Here is a 21,327-nt window from a genome sequence, read left to right on the forward strand (position 1 = left end):
ACCTCCCAGTGAAGTCCCTCAGCCAGGTGGATGGCTGTATCTTGTCCCCCTTCCTTACGGTGACTGGAAGCTGACAATGAGAGGAGAACCCACGGCTGTGCTGTCCCATTTCCCCCTCAGCATGGAGAAGCACCCTGACCCCAGCCTTCCCTCTCTAGCCGCAGTTCCCAGTTCAGGCACAGGCTGCCAAAGGGTGAAGGGTGTTGCTACAGGTGAACCCTGTGAGCTGAGGCTCAACACCTCACCCACATACTGTTGGATGCAAGGCCCTTATTTCCCCACAAGCACACAAAGGAAGCCGGCCATCTGCTTTTATTTCCCCTTGCCGTAGAAATCACAGTGAAAGGGTCTCATGGCCAGCGGATGGTGTGGCCGCAGAGCTCAAATGAAGCATCTTAGACCTTAGGACTCACCTGCACCGTTTTCTGCCCTTGTCTGCCGTCTGTAACTGGGCAGCAGCGGTCCCTCCTGCCCCAGGTACTGTGGCTTTCGGACTTTTCGAACTAAGAAGCAAGTAGATTTATTTTGTACACAGGGCCAGGCCCATTTGCCACGTGATAGGTTGTTTGGACCTAGGGCTCAGCTGTTTCCCAGCTGGCTACAGGCCACCAGCACAGAGCTGTCCTTGTCTGGAGGGTCATTTTTGCCTCAGCTTTTTGATGAAGGACACTTCATCCCGATTCCGGATACCGTAACTGGAAAAGAAGGAGAGCTATAATGTGTAATCTGCAGAAGGTATGTCTGACTCCTCACCTGAGACTTGGGAGGGACCAAGAACGGGTAGGCAGAGCATTGTGTCCAGCAAGGTGAGGAAGTGGCAGTGGCCATCCTCTCACAGACCTCCATTGGGCCAGTGGGCAGCCTCTTACCTGCACACACACTGCCTTCCTCAGGCTCTGGGAAGCTCTTCACTGCCAGGGGTGAGCACTGTTCACACTGCCCCTATCCCTCCCCATTCCAACAGGGAGGGCCCCCAGGAACCTCCTTGCAGGAGGGTATCAGTCCAGCCAGGGACTCTCCAGGTCTTGCAAATTCCCCAGTAACTGATTTAAGACTCCTCCTTCCTGGGAAGAGGCCCCAACCCTCTGGCAGAGCTTGGGCAACTAGAGGGCAATAGACCAGATGCCTCCCTGCGGCTCAAAATGTGGCCTGAACTTACTCTCGAAGCTTCTTCCTGTCCTCTGTGAGCTTCTCTCCTGCGGAGGTCAGGTAGTAGGTCCTCCACACATAGGACCTGCAAAATTCAGGTGAGGATTCAGGTAAACCACAAGCAGGGTGACCGGCAGCTGGGACGCAGGGGCTGCATGTGAGTGAGATGGGCTCAAGATGCTCAGCTCTAGGGGGGCCCAGGGCAGGCGGCCTCTTCCTGGCCTTTCCTGTACCATGTATGCACCAGGCCTGAGGCAGCCCTAGGGAGGCAGTGCTCAAAGGGCAGCTGGGGACCAAAGGCACCTCACTAATGAAATAGGGGGCAGTGCCGAGACACAAACAACGAACACCTGACCCAACGGGCATGAGGAGAGCACCCAAGTGAAGATGGGGTGGGGCCACTGACAACTGCCCCATCTGTAACTAGGGAGACCACTTAACAGATACTGGAAATGCCCTGAGATGCCCCCCATTTAAGAAACCCAGCTGCCCAGGTGGGGTGATGTGGATGAAAGAGCAAATGAGACAGGACTCCCAAGCACGGAGGCACCCACCATGCCTGAAGCCTCGGGATGGGGAACTCAGAACTCAACTGGTACTTTGTGGCACACATGCGACAGGTGCTCATGCACCACCTGCCCTTCCCGCTGCTCCACTTACCAGCTGATGTGCTGAATGCCCCCTTCGCGCTCCTGCCTGAGTTGCACGTATCTCTGAATGGCCTTCTTCAGGTCCAGGACTGTGGCGTTCTGTACCACAACCACAGCTGCAACACAAATGGGAGAACAGCCATGGTGGGCATCCACAGCCACAGCCTCGGACATCAGGAAAGGGACCCAGAAGCTCTGTCCAGACGGTTCTGGACAGAGACTCAAATCGGGTGGAGGAGACTTGTGGTTGGCCCAATACCCTTGGACATGGCCCTGAGTGTCCCCCCCCCCACCCCCGGCAGCCATGTCAGCATCTTGCCTGGGTGAAAGCTCACACTGCAAGGTCCAAAGGGAGAAGGTGAGCACTTACGCATTATTTCTCCATCCATCTTGCACACTCGGACTGTCATTGCTTGGCCATATTCTAGTGCTATTTGGGAATTGACCTCTTCCAAAGTAACCTACCAAAAACAAAACAAAAAAACCACCCAAGGGTTGGAGGTGGGAGCCTTGGCTCTCTTTAGTAATCCAAACAACAACAAAAGAAAACAAGCTGATAGTATCTAAAAAGCAGCACCGTGTTTTATGAAGGACAAGAGAGATTTCTTGGTTCTACGTTAGGGTGTCCCAGTTCCACCCACATTTTGTATTTAATGTCCAAAATGGATAAAAGCTCGGGAAAAGAAGAGTACAGAGACGGGAGGATGAGGATCGGATCTGGGTTCTGCTGCTGAGCAGGAGTAAGAACACTGTCAGTCCAGGGCCCAGGACGACCTTGAGCTGAGGCAGGGGTGCAGGATTTACCAGCGCACCAAAAAAAACCCAATAATGATAAACATTTTATTTTATTTATTTATTTATTTATTTTTTATTAATAATGATTTTTTATTATATTATGTTAGTCACCATACAGTACATCCCCGGTTTTCGATGTAAGGCTCGATGATTCATTAGTTGTGTATAACACCCAGTGCACCATGCAATACGTGCCCTCCTTACTACCCATCACCGGTCTATCCCATTCCCCCACCCCCCTCCCCTCATGATAAACATTTTAATACAACTTAAAAAAAAAAAAGTCCAAGTGAACTTCCAAACTCAAGATGGGCAAAACAGTGAAGATTTAAAGACAGGACTGTGCCGAGCCATACTGACGGCTGATAAACGAAACGCCATCAATACCGAACTTGTCTTTTACATAAAGTTTCACTGTTCCGTTTGCCATAGACTTTCCACGACCGCTGAGTTCTGGAAACAGTGTATTAAAAGGTCATGTTTCCCGACCAGTGTTTTCCGCGCGCCCGCTTCAATTCTGCGCGCCAGGTGAGAGCCTCGCGCGCCCCCGCGCCCAGCCCGGTTAAGACCTTCGTCGGAGCCCAGAAGCGCCTTCTTGAGGCCTCTGGGCCGCAGCCCCCCACCAGGGCCTCCCGAGGCCCGTCGGCGCCCCGGCCGTGGGGGAACGACCCCGGCGGCCCCCCGCCCGCGCGCACCTGGATCGGTAGGTCGCAGAGCAGCGGGTCCTGCACGACCATGGCGAGACCCTCCTGGAACACGTCCACCGCCTCGGAGTGCGGCAAGGCCTCCTCTTCGTCCTCATCGTCCTCGGGCCGCACGGCCGCCTCCGCCTCGGCGGGCTCCAGAGCGCCTCCCGCTCCCGCGCTGCCCCCGCACCGCAGCTGCGCGCACGCAACCGAGACGGGGACCGCAGCTCCGCCACTGGGAGGGGGAGGGGGCGGGGCTGCCACGAGGACCAATGAGAAGCTCGAGGCCGTCTGCCGCAGTGGTTGCTGGGAGCGCGAAACCGGCCTGTGCATTGGCCGGCCGGGGGGGGTGGGGCAGCTGCCCGGACCAATGGGAGCTCGAGGCGGGCCTAGCGACGCAGTCCGGCGGCCGCAGGGGTTGCCGGGAGCCTGCGGGGCCGCGTCGGTGCTATGCTGCTCTTCTGCCCAGGCTGCGGGAATGGGCTGATCGTGGAGGAGGGACAGCGCTGCCACCGTTTCGCCTGCAACACCTGCCCCTACGTGCACAACATCACCCGCAAGGTGCGGCCCGCCAGCCCCGAGTCCGCCTCTGCCCGTCGGCTACAGGGTGCACCTGGGATGGGCCGTTTGTCCGTCCGCGATGCCGCCCCCTCGGGCTCCGCCCGGTCGTCTCCCCCGCGCTGCGGTCCTAACCTCGCCCTGGGGCTCCCGGCCCCGCGCGCGCTCCCTGCGCTGCGTTCATGGCAGCGGCCCAAGGGGTCAAGTCCGTTCTCTGCGCGGAAAACCTCAGCAGCTGCCCCGCGCACTCCCGAGACACCAGCCTCCCCACGACCTTGCGTGTCCGGTGGCGAGTTCCAGTGCACGCGTCGTCCCCAGTCTCCATCGCGCACGTGCCCCTGCTGCCGGGGCCTTTGCACACGCGGGCTGCTCGGTGTACTTTTCCCCTGGGTAGCCGTGCCCCTCGTTGGTCCTGTCTTTACTTAAATGATGGCTCGGTTTAAAACTTCAGCTCCTCCCCCCATTTTATCCGTCTTCCCTGTTTTATTTTATTTTTTCCATAGAATTCATTACCTTCCAGTATACTGTGCGACTTACTTACGTGCTTTATCAGTACTGGGACGTAAGGTTTAGGAGGGCAGGGATTTTCTGTTTTGTTGCCTCTTATGTTCTGATCCGAACGTAGGATGTAGTGGATGTGCAATACGTGAATAATGCTTTCGGTATTATAACTTTTGTTCCCGTAATAATCTGTGTTTGTTAGCACGTTTCTGCTTCTTAGAAGTAGATAACTTCTTCATGTTTGCATACTACTCCACCATAATGCTGTGTTTGGGGAGTTTAGGATCTGAAACTGAGGGAAGAGTGAACTCTTAGGTAACCCTGAAATTTCAACGATATTTGGCGAAACTTGGGGAGAAAGCCAAGTGTGATGTCCTTTGAAAGCTCTGGCTGGGCCCTCCAGCCAAGTGGTGCTCTTTGGCTTTAGTTGTGTTTCTCTCATCTCGGGTAATCTAGCACCCTAGAAGTGTGGGAGAAGGGGAGGGTCCCACCTGCCAGGTTTTCCTTCCTGCTCTTGGTGTGTCATCCAGTCCTTGCAGAGATCTTCTCACTGCTGTGTCGTCACTGTACTGAAATGAAGTTGTCAGACACCGCCCTGAGCGGCTGTGCAAGACTGCCTCTGTGAGGGAGAGCAGCAGCAGCTGAATTCTGCACATAGCTCTTATTTTATTTTTTTTATCAGAAAAGCAAGGATAGATGCCTCAAAGTCTGGGAAAGGAGTACAAAGGGATGGCAAGTATCTTGAAGCCATAAAGCAGGCCCGCACCCTCCCCGACATGTAGACACGCAGGGAGGCAGACATGGTAAGGGAGGGGTGGGATGTTTCTGCTAGTCATCGCCAGGTGCAGGAAGAGGGACCTACGCTTGCATCCTTTGAAAGTTCCTAACCTATGCCCTGCTTGTGGGAATCATGGGATCCTGCTTGTACCAGGCTGTTGCGTTCAGTAGCCCGAGAACAGGAACGCTGCTGACATTTCGCCTGCTTCCACACTTACTCCTTAGGGTTTACAGTACATTTTCTTTCTTTTTTACTTTTTTAAAGAGGTTTTATTTATTTGAAATAGAGTGAGCATGAGCATGGGGAGGAGGAGCAGAGGGAGAGGGAGAAGCAGGCTCGCCAGTGAGCAGGGAGCCCGATGCGGGACTCGATCCCAGGACCCTGGGATCATGACCTGAGCCGAAGGCAGACGCTTCACCCACTGAGCCCCCCAGGTGCCTCTACAACACATTTTCTAAGAATGACTGCACACTGCTGAATCTTCCTCTTTTGGGCAGCATCCTAAACCTGGATTCTTTAAATTCCAGTGGTGAGTCCTGCTCTGTGAGAGCAGAAACTTTGGAATCTTTAAATGTCCCTTCGGTGTGTGTTGAAGGAAGTAAGTCTTGGTGGACGGTGCGATTTGGTGGCCCGGGTTTGTACTCTCTGCTTCCTTGGAGCCTGAAGACCTGCTGTTGTTTGTTAGGTAACAAACCGGAAGTACCCCAAGCTGAAGGAAGTGGATGATGTGCTTGGTGGAGCGGCTGCCTGGGAGAATGTTGACTCCACCGCAGGTGAGAAGGAACCTTTTCTGTGAACTGCGCTGTGGAGAAGTGTGAGGCTGCAGTGTCTGAGTCTGTGATGCACTCTGAGGAAGGGAGCTTCCAAAAATAGAAAGTCTGTGTATTTTTCCCTTAGACAGACAATATTGGCACAAGCCCAGAGTTGTACAGGCTTGGCTTAGGGTCTCAAAGTGACCACCTAACATTTTACGACCTTGGTGGCCTCCCTTGCCCTCTCTGCGGCTATTCCGTATTCACTGAATGTGAGAGCGTGAAGTGAGTCAGACAGCATTTGGCATCCAGTGCGCTCCGCAGGTGGTAGCTATGATGATAGCAACAGTGACAGGAGTCACAAAAGTCAGAGCCTCAGGAAAACAATATGATCTGTGTGTTCGGGTGTAGATTTTTAAAAGTTAATGCCAGAGAGCATTCAGGTGTTGATTTCAAGTCTCGTTTCATATCTGAAAGAGGTAGACATGACCGAGGAGGGGCAGAGGAGAGCCCTACACACAGCGGTCCAGCGTGGAGGAAGAGCCAGTGCAGGGTGATCTTTTTTCCCTATAGAATAACGTCCAAATCTGATATGGTAAAATTAGCATTGGCAAATTTGCTTAAAAAAAAAAAAAAAAAGAATTGTGTACCTAATGTTCAAAATGGTGTTTGAGAGTGTTTGAAGGTGTTACTGAGACTAGGGTCAGTTTCTCAAAGTGACGTCACTTTGCCTTGAGGCACCTTGTAAAGGTGCGGGATGTATGGTGAGATATTCGTAAGAACAGCCTGGGGAACTGCTGCCAAAATGGATACCTAAATTTAAAGGGAAGTGGATTCATTGTCCACTGGGGGCTTCTCTGGGAGGGTGAGAGGGCCCAAGTGATGGAAATGCACTGAGAAGCATCTGCAGGGACTGGACCCCATAATGCACAGGGTAGCCATAAGTCACTTTCCTTGTTAGGTGTTCAGCCAGTCTTCAAGCAGATTTGAGAAGAAAAATAGGACCCAGGGAGGGGAGCTGGCGTGTTCTCCAGGTCTCCTCGATTCCCTCAGTGTGAGAGCATAGTGGGAATGATGCCACTAATTGTAGCCTTAAATCATAGTACAGGTACCCTAGGCAAGGGATGCCATGTGAGTGGGGCCACGGGAGGGTCTTTGCTGCCTTTCCATAGCACCTACTTCTAGCAGGTATGTTTGCTCATGAGCGTCTTTTTATTTTTTTATTTTTTTAATAATGCGGGTTACTTGTTTTTCCTCGTTGCCAGAGCCGTGTCCTAAATGCGAACACCCTCGTGCCTATTTCATGCAGCTTCAGACCCGCTCTGCAGACGAGCCAATGACCACCTTCTACAAATGCTGCAATGCTCAGTGTGGGCACCGCTGGAGGGACTAGGGCCGGCAGGCCCAGCCGTGTCAGTGTCTGCTTACCTTGTTCCCCAGGCTGGATTCCCAGCCAGGAGTGTGAACTGTTGGTCCGGAAGCATCTTTGCTGGTGTGGCAAAAAGCTAACCCCTTCAGGGGAGCTGGCCAGGGTGCCAGCAAATGAAGGCCATCTGGCAGTCAGTGGATGAGCTCATTTATGTCCAGCCAGACGGCGTGTGCGGAGTGAGCGTCCTCTGTTTAATGGCCTGCTTGTCGATCTTGTATGTGTATTGGCTAATTGACATTCTCTCACCATCACGCTTCTTAAATAAGTACCCCCGTTTGCACAACTAATAAAGTAAAATTTTATAATGTAGTAAATCGGATGTCCCTAAGTATTTAACCGTAAATTGTAAACTTATTTTATCACCATCTATTCTGAATATTTAATTAAAATGGAAAGTCTAATACTGCTTTTTCAGTTTTTATTTTTTGTCAAGAAGTGTGTTTTATTTTCATTAATCATACAAATAATTTGCTCTAATATCCCAGGGCACACTGGAGAATTTGGCAGTCAGCCTGGGGGTCCCCTCAGAGACCCGCAGGCTGTTGGCATCGGCACGGGGTGCCTGGGTCCACGCTGCAGCTTGTCACTCCTGTCCATCTTGCAGGTAGCTCTTCTTCCTCCATATCACGACTGGGGAGTCTCGAAGATGACGAGAGTGGGGAATCCCCTAGGTTCTTAGGAAATTTCACTCCACTTCTCCTGCTCAGTGGTCTCTGGTTGGCAGGGTGTTCTTATCCAGCATCTCCATTTTCTCCAGCTTGGCCTTCTCGAACCTGGCGATTTCCCCCGTGTCCAGCTTCTGCCATTTTCTTAAAGCAGTCTGTGGAGTTCTGCTCTGAGTCCAGTGCCTGGTCCTCCCACTTGTGTTGTTGCAGTGAGAGACCACTCTTCAGTGTTGTAAGTGCTTTGAGAAGTAGACCTCAGGCTACTGCCACACCTAGGGCTCTCCAGTCACAGCATTGCTAATAACATGGATTTCAGTTCTTATTTCCTAGGGTTGCAATAAATGTATTAGACAGAAGGTGTTTCTATTTTTTTCCTTCATCTTTTCACTTGCAAAAGAGAAAGGACATCCCAGACTAGAGGGAGGCAGGATGGTAGTTTGTGGACGGCTTGGTTTCTTGCTTAGGACCTCAGACTTAAGTTTCCAAATCTCTTTTTTTTTTTTTTAAAGATTTTATTTATTTATTTGACAGAGAGACAGCCAGGGAGAGAGGGAACACAAGCAGGGGGAGTGGGAGAGGAAGAAGCAGGCTCCCAGTGGAGGAGCCCGATGTGGGGCTCGATCCTGGAACGCCGGGATCACGCCCTGAGCCGAAGGCAGACGCTTAGCGACTGCCCTACCCAGGCGCCCCTTAAGTTTCCAAATCTCTTAATAATGAAGTCTTACTCATGAAATCATGGGATGTGAATTCATACCTTTGATACAGATGTGTACATTTTTGAGACTTGGTTCTTTTCCAGAAATGACTAATCCTGAACTTTGACACAATGGTGGTTTTTGTTTTGTTTTATTTTAAGTAGGCTCCACGCTGGAGCCCAGTGCAGGGCTTGAACTCATGACCCTGAGATCGAGAGTCCCGTGCTTCACTGACTGAGCCACCCAGGAGCCCCCACATGATGGCTCTCGTTTTGCCATAACACGGAGTCCAGGTCCTGAGCCCATCATCTCTAACTGGTTATTTTCCAAAATAGTGTGTCCTGGGTATACTGATGAGATTTTGTGGTGTTGCCTTTGGTGGCTTCTATTTATGCCATCAGTTTTTGTGTTTTGTGTTTTATGTAGTTTTCCATCAGTTGTATTTCCTCAGATCTGCGCTGTTTGCTGTTGGGTCCATGGGGAAGACGGTGCGCTCCGAAGTTAGCCTGCACGTCTGCGTAGCTGGGAGCCCTCAGTCAAATTGCTGAGCCTCTGCCTTCATTTCCTCATGTGTGAAGTGATAATAGTCAATTTCAGGGGTTTACAGACTTTTTCTGTAAAGGGCCAGATAGTAAATATCTTAGGCTTTGTGGGTCAAGAGTCAAAATCTCGGAAAACAAACTTACCACCAGTTTTCTAAAGACAAAATTCAAAATGTAATCGTCGTAATTGAGTATAGCATTTTGTAATGGGGATCTAATGAAAAGAATGGGTATCGTTTTGCTTAACTGGGGTTCAAAGTTAGTATTTCTTGTTATCAAAATAGATCGCAAATACTTGTTAACGCTGGAAGCGCAGGAGAGCGAATGAAGGTAACTGTTGACATTACCAGTACACCGAGTAGAGCTGATACTGATGAGAGCTGCAGCTCACTTCCACAAAGAGTTTGTTGTAACACGTGCTGGCAGGTTCCAGTCCGTGGTCTACTCAGGGGTTTCTCTCCTGCAGTTGTTGGGTGTTCTGTGCTGACCGTGCGTGCGTACAGCCCAGCTCAGCGCTGAGGCATTGACTTTTCGGAGGAACAGTTGAGCAATCTCAGTAACGTCGGTGGATTCGTCCAGATTCGAGGGAGATCACTTCGAATCATTTGCCTCATTTCTGATTGGTTTGATGTTGCTCCCCGTGTCCTTAGCTGTGTGAACTGTTCTCCAAAAGGCTGAGTCTCGTACATTTTTTTCTCTGGACACGCTTCTTCAGCTGCTGCAGTTACGCACAAGTCACCATCAGTAAGAGGCTTTCCTGGCTTGGTTAACAAATGAGCCGCTCAGAAATTTAATTTGGTCGCTTCATTTTCGTATTTAAGTTTTTTGAAGAAAGTCTGTGCCATGTTGAGATAGGCCAGTGACTGTGCGTAGTCTGACAATGCTGACCTACCGAAGTGTCATTGCATAGTAGACGTTCCTTTGTCAGCCAATCTGATGACACAGTCGTCCACACTGTGCCTTAGAAGGGTGATGCAGGGTCCACCCTGATTGTTTGGTCATAATGGGTATGCACTGGTAATAGGTTAAGCGAAAAAAAATGTATATATTTATACGGCTGCTTCATGTTCAGGACTGACAATCCTAGTGATTTTCTAGGACTCCCCCTGGCTCCCGTCACCCAGGAAGGGCACGGCATTGACTTTCATAGATGTCCTCTCTTATTTTCTTTTCCTGCAGTGTTACGATGTATTCTTTTAAGATACCGTTTTTCTCTTACCTATTTTCCTTTTGGTTCTTTTTTATAGTGTGTATCTCTCCTCCCATACTTCCTGTTTCTTCCTTGGGAACGTATTTTCTTTTATAACTTGGAGCATAGAGTAGCTCCTTTAAACCCCCTGCTGGTTCCAGCACCTGTGTCCCGGGAGTCCGTGTCCATCAGTTACCTTTCCTGTGACGTGCGGGTCACCGAGTTCTGGTTCTTCATATGTCTAATACTCTTGGATTTATCTTGGAAATTGTGAATGATATAGACTGTAGATACTGGATTCTGTTACGTTTTTCTGGAGAGTGTTGATTTTTTATTTATATTTAAAGCAGGCTGTAAACCCTGTGTCTCTGATGTGAGCGGCAGCTGAAACTTCTGTTCAGGTTTGTAACCTTGGCTGTGCACGTGAGTTCACGAGCATCCAGAGATTTTGCTAGAGTTGGTTTGTTTGTTTGTTTGTTTTGGGGGGCTAGAGTTAGGTGTAGAATTTGGTGCTCTCTCCCCTTCCAGGGTTTCCTCCCTTTCCAGCCTTTGTGGTCTCCACTGGAGGGGTCATGGTGTGGATGGTGTGGTCTGATGGACTTAAGGTAGTAAATTCTAGTTTCGGCAAGGTGGGAGGAACCCTGTCAGAGAGAAGGAAACTCTCTAGAGAGGCTCCAGTCAGTATAGATGTACGTGCTTGTAACTGGTAAGGTGGGGGCCAAGCTGATTGAAATTTAAATATTAGAAAGATGCGTGGGGGTGCCTGGGTGGCTGCGTCTGACTCTTGATTTCGGCTTAGCTCATGATCTCAGGATTGTGAGATCACGCCCCACGGCGGGCTCTGCACTGGGCGTGAGCCTGTTTAAGATTCAATCTCTCCCTCTCCCTCTGCCCCTCCCCACCTCAAAAAAAAAAATAGATGTGTGATTTATGTTTCTGTCCGTTCCTAAGGTGTTTCATGGGCTTAAACTTTGGATTTCGTCTCTGTGGGTCCTGGTTGTTCTGACTCCAGGGCTGCAGCTCTGGTCCCCTAACCCTAACCCGAGATGTTCTGGTGTGCAGGGCACACACATGGCCCTGAAATGTGACCTTATTTGGTACCCGAAGCACATACAGCCAATAAGTAAATGAAAAGATGCATATCTTCACTAATAACCAGTGAAGTATAAACGAAAGCTACATTGAAATATGTTTGCCTGTCAGATAGGCAAAGATTCAAAAGACTGATAAGGAACACTGTTGGTGACAGGCATTCTCAAACTTCTGGTGGGAGTAGAAGTCGGTACGTTTTTGGAGTGCCACTTGGTAATATCAGTATTTTAAAATGCTGAACCTTATTTTTTTTAGTTATTATTTTTTAAATAAATTTAGATTTTATTTATTTGTCAGAGCGCGCTTGCGCAAGCAGGGGGAGTGGCAGGCAGAAGGAGAGGGAGAAGCAGGCTCCCCACTGAGCAGGGAGCCTGAAGCGGGGCTTGATCCCCGGACCCTGGGATCATGACCAGAGCCAAAGGCAGACACTTAACTGACCGAACCCCCCAGGTGGCGCAGTAAAATGCTGAACTTTAGACCCCACAGTTCCACAGGTGCTCACTCTGGTGAGTAAAGATCCATGCCCAGAACCGTTCACTACCTTTCTTTAAGATTGCATACATGCACAGGAAATTAACATAATGTTACATGGTGTATCTCAAAAAGTAAAAATACCGTTTCCAGGCAGCAATCCAAATGTCCATCTGCAGGGTTATTGAGCCATGGGAAGTGCTGCCATTAGAGACACAAAGCAGGTCTTTATGTGCAGACCTAGAAGGATGTCGAAAATAGCCAGGGGAACAAGGAGTCTGCAAAGCTCAGCACAGTGTGAGTCCGTTAAAAATACACATTTGTTTGTGCTTTTTCTTTGTCTGGAAGGACTTGTGCCTGACTCCTTACAGAGGCTCCCTCTGGGGCGGGAGAAAGGGGACTCCTTTATCATTTGTTCTTGTTCCGTTGAGGGCGCGTCACTTTTGTGTTATCCCATCTCCTAATCCCCGGGTTTAGGGTTCGTGGTGGTGGTTGTCTCCAACCCCGCTTGGGACAGCTGCTCTGCTCTGCGTTGTGGTTTCAGATGTGGGCGGCCTGTGTGAGCCCGCCCGTGGGAGGCTCACGTCACGGCTCGCTGCACTTATATCTCGAATCAGGCCGAAAGGCTCTGCTGCAAAGACAGGAACGGTCACCTCCAGGCCTGGAGGGTTGGGGGCCCCTCAGACTTGCCATGGGACCCAGTAGATGCGTCTGGGAAGGTGAGTCTGACAGTCAAGTCAGCCTGAGCTGATGACACAGAGGGCAGACGGCCTGCCATCCCTGGGCCCCGGGAAGGGCCTGGGGATGAACCTTGGAAGCGCTCAGGAGCATTACCCTGGTCTTACCTCCTCTAGTGTCCTGGTCTTGGGTGTCTCCCAGAGACAGCACGTTGGCGGTATTTGCTGCAGAATGACAGGCTGTCACTTCCAGGCCTGAGTACTGCTGGGCAGAGGGAAGGGTACTGAGTTTGTTAGGCAGAGTTTTTCAGTGTGGAAGAGATAGGGCTTGTTCTGGGCCAGACGGTCTGAGCTGTGGTGGCCACGAGTGGAGATGAGGTCCAGGTCCTGGGGGTTGGCAAAACCCCTTCAAACCCCCATGTCCTTGGGGGGGCCTTTGGGCAGAAGAAGAGTCAGAGTCTGGGGATTCCCCCTTGGAGCTGTGGGCGGGCAGCAGGTGAGGGTGGGATCCCGGAAGGAAGGTCAACTCGGCCCAGCAGAGGAAGGGGAGGTGAGGGTTCGTGTTCAAGTCATGTCCCAGAGCCCCCTTCCCAGGGGTCTGAAGCATTAACACCATCTAGAGGCAAGGCCAGCATCTGTAGGGAGGTTCAGGATGCGTTTCTTTTCCTGTTGGGGCAGGTGCAGGTCTCGCCCTGGAAGAGCCTGGTGTAAAGAGGCAGCATAGCAGTGAGCGTTGCTGACATGGCTGCAAAGGGCTCTGAGGGGGTCTCTGGGCAGAGGAGGTCAGTTCCCGGGGGCTCTGAGGGGGTCTCTGGGCAGAGGAGGTCAGTTTCCGGGGGCTCTGAGGGGGTCTCTGGGCAGAGGAGGTCAGTTTCCGGGGGCTCTGAGGGGGTCTCTGGGCAGAGGAGGTCAGTTTCCGGGGGCTCTGAGGGGGTCTCTGGGCAGAGGAGGTGCAGGAAGAGCAGGTGCACCATTCTCCCCCCTTTTGTCCCCGGCCCCCTAGAACTGTGTCAGCACCCTTGTTCTAGACCTTTCTTACGGGCCTTTCCTGAGCTGACTGGCCTCGCTTGGGGGCGTGTGCTCTGGCCAGAGACACTGGGGGGCTCAGGAGGGTTTCGTGAAGGAGGAGGCACTTGGTACAGAAGGAAGTCAGGCAGAGGGAACAGTGTGAGGTGGATCAGACCTGCAGGGGACCCACCCCGTCTGTCTCTGTCCGTCTGACCTCCATCTTCAGTTCTCTGCTGCCCCGGGGGCCCTCCCCGTCCATGTCTTTGTCCACCCGAGGCGCGTCTGGGCCCAGCTTGTCCGTCTCCACAGCTCTAGCCTGGTATCTCCGTGGTGCCCAGACATGCGCCTTCCAGATGCGGCCGCCTCTCCTGCTCACCCCTCTCCGACAGCGTATGGAAGGTGCTCCCTGGGCCACCTCACCCCTCCCCCAGCCTTCTCTGCACCTTGTCTGTACTCACCCCATCTGGCCTTCCTGCGTCTGCCTCTCCCGCCCGCCATCAGCATCACTGTAGGAAGCTCGGTCTTTAAGTCCTTTCTGCCAACACTATCGGCAGTTCCCACCAGGGCTGGAGTTGCCCATGTGCACTTGTGCGGCCTAGAGGTGGGGTGGGGACCCAGAGTGGGTCCTGGCCCTGGGAGCTCCTGCTTCCATTTCCAGCCCCACTTTTTATCACAATCTCTGTGTCCTCATGTATCTGGTTCTTGGGAGCCAGGGTCTGAATTTCTTCCTCCTTCCCCAGCAGAGAGAAGCAAGTGCTAGATAAGCGTCCATTGAAATAGCAACCTCCGTTCCTCTGGAGGGAACTTAATGGATATCACTCCATTCAAAATACAGTCTGTGTAAGAGGGGACAGTAAGTCAATGCCATCGTTGGCGTGAAGCCAACCTGGAGGGCGTGTGACAAAGGCACCCTGCTCTGGCCGGAATCCCTGGCGGCAGGTGACTCCTCGGGGTGTGAAGGCCTGTGTCTCTCTGGAGATCTGCCCCTGGGTGTGGCAGTGTGTGTGGGCTCTGATGCAGGGGTCCGGCCGCAAGGCAGCCCGTGACTTCGTGGTGGGCCAGGAAACCAGGGCAGGAAAGCTGTGAGGCCCCAGCGGTCAGACCTCCTGTCCAGACCTTGACCCCGAGGTCATGGAGGAGATGGGTCCTGAGAAGGGACCAGAGTGCTCGTGGGCTGAAGGCAGTATCCACAGACCTGAGGGGGTGGGGGAGTGCTGGGTGGTGGTATCAGTCACGTTCCCTAGTAGGACTGTCCAAAGGGGAGACCCTGGCTTCCCTCCTCCTGCTCTGACAGCCATCCTGCAGGATGGTCTAGTGTTGTCTGAGCTATGATGAGGTCTCCCTGGTGTCATCCCAGTGCCTGTTCCAGGACCAGGGAGTATATGGATGGGGGTTTCTAGACCACCTGGCCTAGCGTCTGTTGCCAAGGATGTGGGTAGCCCCAAGGAAAGACAGACCGGGGTGCCCTGGGCGAGGTGGGGAGCTCCCAGGCTTCTGTGGCACCTGGTTGGACATGTGCCAAGAACACAGGTGCCAGGTGCCAGGTGTTGGGCAAGTTGCTGCTGTCCCTGGTCTTGGCTTCCACACCTTGGGGAAGGTGGCGGCCCGCCCTGCCCAGCTCACTGGGTAGACACAGAAGCGTTCTCTGTGGGGAGAGTCCTCAGAGGAGAAGCGGCCCCCCAGAGTGGGTCCAGGCCCCAGAGCAGCCCAGAGGAGTCTGCTGCTCCCCCAGAGTGGGTCCTGGCCCTGGGAGCTCTCAGGGGTCGCTGCCCTGGGGCCTGCCAGCTTAGAGCCGCCCCGCCCCATGCTCTCGTTCCATCTGCTGTGGATGGTCTGTGGCAGGGCTGGCCCGACTTTGCACATACAGAGGGGTCCCTCCACCCAGAGCCTGGGTCAGCTCTCAGCTGGGAGGTGGCAGCTGTGCCTCAGCCCCCCGAGATCTTGGTGCTCACTGTGACTCTGTCGTCGTACACCCTGACCGGGGGCTGTTGTCAGTCTGCTCCCTCGTCTCTACGCCATCGCTGCCCAGGAGGGCACAGGTGCTGCTGGGGGACAGTCGCTACAGCCTCCTGTGCTGTGGCTGCTGGTGGGGCCAGGTGACAAGGGCGCAGTCTTCCCGAGCGTGGGCGTTCACAGGGGTCTGTCCTGGGGGGACACGGAGAGGCTGCTGGGGTGTTGGGGTGCTGTCTGCTGCCTGAGTGTGTGCGGGCTCCTCGAGGGCTGACGTGCTGTGGTCTGCGAGCATGTCTGCTGCTCTTTGCCTCCTTATCACCCATCAGGCTCACATAACCAGGCCGGCCCTGCTTCCTGCGGAGGGACTATCGGCGCACCATCTGGAGCTACAAACGGGGTGATAGGGCGTCAACGGCCTCCCCACAGCCAGGCACTTCCTAACACCCAGCCGCTCTGTCTCCAGCTAACGTCCGGTCCCCCGGGCTCCTGTGGCTCAGCTGGCACTCCAGCACCGAGAGCCTGGCTCTCCTGAGGTGCTGTCCTTCGCAGGGCAGGTCGCTCAAACAGAGGTGCAGCCGACAGGGCTCAGGGAGCGCCCCGTGTTGCACAGACACCCCCCCCCCCACCATCCTCCTCCGTAGTCCCAGGTCAGAACACTGGTACGGGTCTTTGTGGAAGGACCCAGCGGGGACGGAGGGTGTGTTGATGCTGGCTGCGCGAGCCGCCGCAAAGCATTTCTCCTCCTTGGGACTCCGCTTGCTTGTCTGTAAATAGGGACAGTCTCTCTACCTCCGTTACAGGGCTGCTGTGGGAACTCAGACGTAGGACGCGGGCCGCACCGTCGGCACATGGTCACCGTGACCCTGCCTCCCTTGCGTGGCGGGACCCGGGCCCAGCGACCCGGGGCTGTGCTGGCGGCGGACGCCCATCCCAGAGAGGAGGCTTCTAGGCGGACACAGGCACAGAGCTGGCTCCAGGTCCAGACCCCATCCGGAGATCTGGGTTTGAGGGCACCGTGCTATCTGCTGTGGCCTTACAGCTCTTTCTGAGCTTCAGCTTCTTAGTACAGCTCAGGCAGTGGTGCCCAATGCCTGATGTGGGACTTGGGGAGGGACAGGCGGTGAGCCGCTCAGAGCTCTCAACGAGGGGCATGCCCCATGGGGAGCAGCCCTCACGGGGAGGATCCCACGGGGGTGCTCTCAGCCCAGTCCCTTGCAGGGTGGGCCTTGGAGCGCGAGGCCCTGATGCGAGAGCTGAGCACCTGGCTGCTGGTCTGCACCTGCATCGTCAGTCGGGTCGGCTTGGGAGTCTCCGTCCAGGAGGAAGGAGGAGGTGAGGGCCGGGCACCAGTGTCTGTGTGAGGTGGGTTGGCGGAGAGCTTGCGGCACAGGGCTGGCGTCTGTCTCACTGCACGGGGAAGGGCTTGGCTGGAATGGTGCTGGGGCCTGTCCTCCGGGGACCAGCCTGGAAGTCATTCCCACCCATGCCCCACGGGTCAGAGCCCATCACCTCCCCGCCCTGCCCTTGATGCCTTCTCCTGGGATCCTTGTTGGGGGACTGCCCTGTCGCGGTGTCAGCGGCAGGTCCTACCCCTGCCCTGAAGCCGCCGCGGTGCGCTCCACACCATCGCTGTTCCCAGGGCCCGGGGCTGGATCTTTCACCTGCCTCAGTAACAACATCGTGAGGATTGACTGCCGCTGGTCTGCCCCAGAGCTGGGCCATGGTCCCAGTCCCTGGCTCCTCTTTACCAGGTGAGGCTGGAGGGCCAGGCTGCACGAGGCCATGAGGGCGGGGTCCCCATGGGAGCAGCAGGAAGGGCTGGGCAGGTGCAGTGGCCCCTTTGCGCCGACACACACCCTTTCCAGCAACGACGTGCCGGGCAGCAAGCACAGATGTGTCTTCCGGGCCAGTGAGTGCACTGTGGTGCTGCCACCCGAGGAGGTGCTTGTGCCTTCCGACAACTTCACCGTCACTTTCCACCGTTACGTCTCTGGGAAGGAGCAGGTCAGCCTGGTGGACCCACACTACCTGCCCCGGAGACATGGTGAGGCCTGGTCTGGGTGCCTTGACAGGGAACATCCTGGCTTCGTGGGGGTTGGGGGGCAAGGTCCCCTTGCCCTTAACCTCCATGGCCCCGTGAAAGATCTCTGTCCCGACCCAGAGAGAGCTGGGGCTAGGAGCAGGCTGGGCCCCTGGGAGGGGAGGGCCCACTGCTTCCTGGAGAGGCACGGCTTTGGAGGAAGGTGAAGATTCAGGGCTTCGAGTTGGGGCGAGGGTACAACTTGAGTCACTTGAAATGCACGTTAGTCATCGCATGAAGGACTCTGGTAAGACACTGGGAAGCACTTCCAGCAGCAGCTTGTGAAGGAAGAGGCAGGCGACATTCGAAACACCCTGTCTGGCTGCAGGGGCTGGAGGAACTCATTGTCATCTTGTCCCACCTGGGGCCTCCCTGGGAGACGGCACCAGGGAGGAGACCGAGACCTCCTGGGAGGGCCTTGGCCATGCCCTCCTGCCCCACAGCATCTTTCAGACCCCCCAGTCCTGGGCATGCTGACCACACACCATATGTAGCCTCACTCTCTTTCAGTGAAGTTGGACCCTCCCTCTGGCTTACAGAGCAATGTCAGCTCTGACTACTGTGTCCTGACCTGGAGCGTCAGTCCTGCCTTGGAGCCCCTGACCTCCGTCCTCAGCTACGAGCTGGCCTTCAAGAAGCAGGAAGAGGCCTGGGAGGTAATGCTGGGCTGACTCCTCCAGGGGCCTCTATCTCCTGGGAGCAGCAGCTCAGGGCCACCCGTCCTCCCACAGGGGAAGATGTCAGCTTGGACTAACGAGGAGGGGCGTGCTCAGAGCCAGGGGCGTGACTGCCCACGTGTGTTTGTATGCGAGTGTGCCAGTGGTGCATGAGTATGTGTGCTTGTATATGTGAGTGTGCACAGGGTATGCCCATGTAGAGGAGTGTGTGAGTGCAGCGAGCATGTGTGTGTGTGCACCTGCGTCAGTGTGCAGGGGGTAGAGGAGTGTAAGTGTGTGCTCTCGGGCCTGTGGCGTGCACGGGTACCTGTGCCCACGTGCGTGGGTATGGGTGTGTGTGTGTGTGTACGATCTGGAGGGCTGACGGACCCTATCCCACCCTCGGCCCTACAGCAGGCCCGGCACAGGGATCACATCGTCGGGGTGACCCGGCTCACCCTCGAAGCTGTCGAACTGGACCCCGGTTCCCACTATGAGGCCCGGCTGCGGGTCCAGATGGCCGCCCCGGAGGATGACATGATGGAGGAGCTGCGCTATGAGGGCCAGTGGAGCGAATGGAGCCAGTCAGCCTGCTTCCCCGCTCCCCAGAGCCCTGCCCGAGGTGGGGGTCTCCTCCCAGAGGGCCTCTCCTCCCTCGTGTGTCACACCGTCCCCCCCCTCACCCTCCTGGAACCTCCTCCCTGAGGGGGTCGTGCCCCAGTTGGCCACCCTCCCCTGGAGATCTGAGATTTTTGAGGAGGAAACAAACGCCTGCCAAGCGTTGGGCTTCTTGGAACCTGTAGTTATTGTCCGTCACTGGGAGTGAGTGTGGCTGGGGGCGGCTCACCAGGCCTCTGCTTCCATCTCTGGAGCTTGGACATGGTCTCGGCTCCCTGGGGAGGGCTGGGCTGACCCTTGTGACCTGCTAGGAAGGTGACTGACCCGGATGACCTTGCGGATGGAGGAGGTGAGGCCTAGGAGTAGGTGACTCATTTAGCGGGTGTGACACAACCCCTGTGGCCAAAGAGAAAATTTCCACTGTGGCCCAGGGCACTCCTGCGGGGCTTCGCCATGTGGATTTGGAAGAACGTCCTGGTGCCAGGGAGGCTCACAACCCTGGGCCCTTCCTGCCCACAGGCTCCCTGTTCTCACATTGGGGGCAGCCCGACAGCAGCATCCTTGTGGCTGTGCCTGTCTTTCTGCTGCTGACCAGCCTGACCTACCTCATGTTCAAGCTTTCGCCCAGGTCGGTAGCCAAGGGGTGCGTGTGCCTGTCTGTGAATGTGGTCGTGTGTGCGTGTGGGGGTGTGTGGTAGGTGGGGTATCCTGGGCCAAACCCACCGTCCCTCCCTGCCATCTGGTCCTGGATGGGGTGGGGGGTTTGAAGCCTCTGCCCTGGACCTGTGGAGAGTTCCCCACTTGTCAGGTGTGTTGGGAGCAGTAGGGCCCCAAGGAGGCTCAGAGGGATCCAGATTCTCCAGGACCGAGCCGCCCAGGATCCTCATCTCTTGCCTCTGGAGGTGCTCTGTGCTTTGCTGATTTTTAAACACCTTCTGTGAAAATGTAGTTTGGGGTCTCTGCTGTGCTCAGGACCCCGGTGAGTGCCACAGAGAACAAAACAGACGCAGGGCCCATTTGGAGTAAATCGTCACCCATGTCAGGTTGTAGGAGGGGGCGCAGAGGAGACTGGCCAGGTGTGCACCGGCAGCAGAAAGGATGAGAGGAAGTTGCACCGAGGGAGCGGGGTGGGGTGTGGGCGGGGATTTTGGGGGGGTGGGGAGGTGAGGGAGGAGATGCTGGGCACACTTGACACGGAGCATGTGAATCAGGGTGCGACAAGGTCTGGTTTGTGTTTGGAGGATAGATTTTGGTGGGACGAGGGGATGGGGAGGACCCGCCGGGAGGCCAGTGGTGGTGTCCAGAGGGTGGCGATTTGGTTGGAGGGAACTGCCAGGCCTTAGGAAGAGAAGCCGAGGGGGCAGATGAGACAGGACCTGGGGACCTGGAGGGGCCGCTTCCTCCCTCTGGGAAGCTGGTGAGGCTGATTGGGACCCGTTGTGTTGGAGCCCTGGGCCACATCCTCGTGGGCGGGCCCGTGGGTCTGTTGCTCAGGGAGGAGTCAGGTGGGGCGGGGAGCTGCCTCCCTTCCGCCAGTGGCGCAGTTGTGGTTCTGGAGGCGCCAGCTCCCTCTGTGGGACGAGGATACAGCGGTCACCCTGTAGCCTTAAACCCACCATCGCAGTTCACCCCGTAAAGGACGCCTGTCCTGGTGGAAGTGAGTTCTATGGGATCATTAGCCCGGGAGGCCACAGGGCCAGGTGCTGGGTTTGGAGAACCTTCGAGAACAGGTTTGGATCCAACAAGAGGCGAGAAGGCAGGCAGCACAGATGAGGCAGGGCGGCCTCTGGCTGGAAGGGAGTGAAGCTCCCACAGGGACCTCATGCCTCCTGGAGCTGGGCCTCGGAGGACCCTCCTTGGGTGTGCAGAGGCCTCAGCTGTCCTCTCCTGGCCTCAGGGTGAAGAGAAGCTTCTCCCAGAACGTGCCCTCTCCAGTGGCGTTCTTCCAGTCCCTCTACAGTGTGCACAACGGGGACTTCCAGGTGCGCGCACAGCCCGCGGCAGGGGTTGGGGGCAGGGCTGGGGTCACCCACCTGTCTGGCCTGCCCAGGATGTGGGCTTTGGGTGAGAGTTGGGGGCTAGTTTGGGGGCCTTTGTCAGTGCTTTGAGCTTTTTTGGTGTACGTAGTGGGTTTAATTTTACACGCTGTGTCTCAAATGCGTCAAAACAAGTAGCTTTATTTGGTCTTGCGGGTTTCTTTTTCTTTTGGGGTAGCAGCCCCTGTGAGGTCAACGGTCATGTTATAGTGCAAACTACGGCGGTGTCCGTAGCTGCCGTGTGTCTCGTCCTGGCTTCTTCTCTGAGGGTGTCTTTGGGGAGGGTCTGGTGCTTGTGCTGTCCTCAGGGCCCTCTGTGGTCTGTGGGCTACTGCTCTAGTGGCCAC

General features: G+C 55.0%; 3 protein-coding genes across 8 annotated transcripts in view; 2 read left to right on the plus strand and 1 right to left on the minus strand.

The window, feature by feature from the left end:
* Positions 1-495: 495 nt before the first annotated feature.
* On the minus strand, positions 496-3,529 carry SNRNP25 (small nuclear ribonucleoprotein U11/U12 subunit 25). Its single transcript, XM_045784250.2, has 5 exons — positions 3,290-3,529; positions 2,170-2,260; positions 1,810-1,915; positions 1,160-1,234; positions 496-695 (listed from the first exon to the last, which is right to left on the minus strand). Exons 1-5 carry the CDS (start codon positions 3,329-3,331, stop codon positions 638-640), a joined length of 372 nt encoding a protein of 123 aa, XP_045640206.1. The 5' UTR covers positions 3,332-3,529; the 3' UTR covers positions 496-637.
* Positions 3,530-3,674: 145 nt separating this feature from the next.
* On the plus strand, positions 3,675-7,699 carry POLR3K (RNA polymerase III subunit K). The gene is made up of 3 exons (XM_045784524.2): positions 3,675-3,841; positions 5,803-5,890; positions 7,135-7,699. Exons 1-3 carry the CDS (start codon positions 3,731-3,733, stop codon positions 7,260-7,262), a joined length of 327 nt encoding a protein of 108 aa, XP_045640480.1. The 5' UTR covers positions 3,675-3,730; the 3' UTR covers positions 7,263-7,699.
* A 5,798-nt stretch (positions 7,700-13,497) lies between these two features.
* The window catches only part of IL9R (interleukin 9 receptor), a 28,196-nt gene continuing 20,366 nt past the window's right edge, over positions 13,498-21,327 (plus strand). For 5 of the 6 annotated variants that reach the window (XM_087854403.1, XM_045784389.2, XM_087854395.1 and 2 more), the window contains exons 1-7: positions 13,498-16,922; positions 17,230-17,341; positions 17,456-17,634; positions 18,181-18,326; positions 18,741-18,948; positions 19,464-19,572; positions 20,842-20,926. In XM_087854403.1, coding sequence (XP_087710529.1) covers positions 16,748-16,922; positions 17,230-17,341; positions 17,456-17,634; positions 18,181-18,326; positions 18,741-18,948; positions 19,464-19,572; positions 20,842-20,926 — 1,014 coding nt within the window. In that variant the 5' untranslated portion in view covers positions 13,498-16,747. The remainder of the gene's footprint in view (positions 16,923-17,229; positions 17,342-17,455; positions 17,635-18,180; positions 18,327-18,740; positions 18,949-19,463; positions 19,573-20,841; positions 20,927-21,327) is intronic. The other variant, XM_087854418.1, reaches the window with a different exon arrangement.

The sequence above is a fragment of the Ursus americanus genome, chromosome 2 (genome assembly GCF_024610735.1).
Source record: "Ursus americanus isolate L20-20 chromosome 2, mUrsAme1.1.p, whole genome shotgun sequence".
Taxonomy (NCBI): Eukaryota; Metazoa; Chordata; class Mammalia; order Carnivora; family Ursidae; genus Ursus; species Ursus americanus.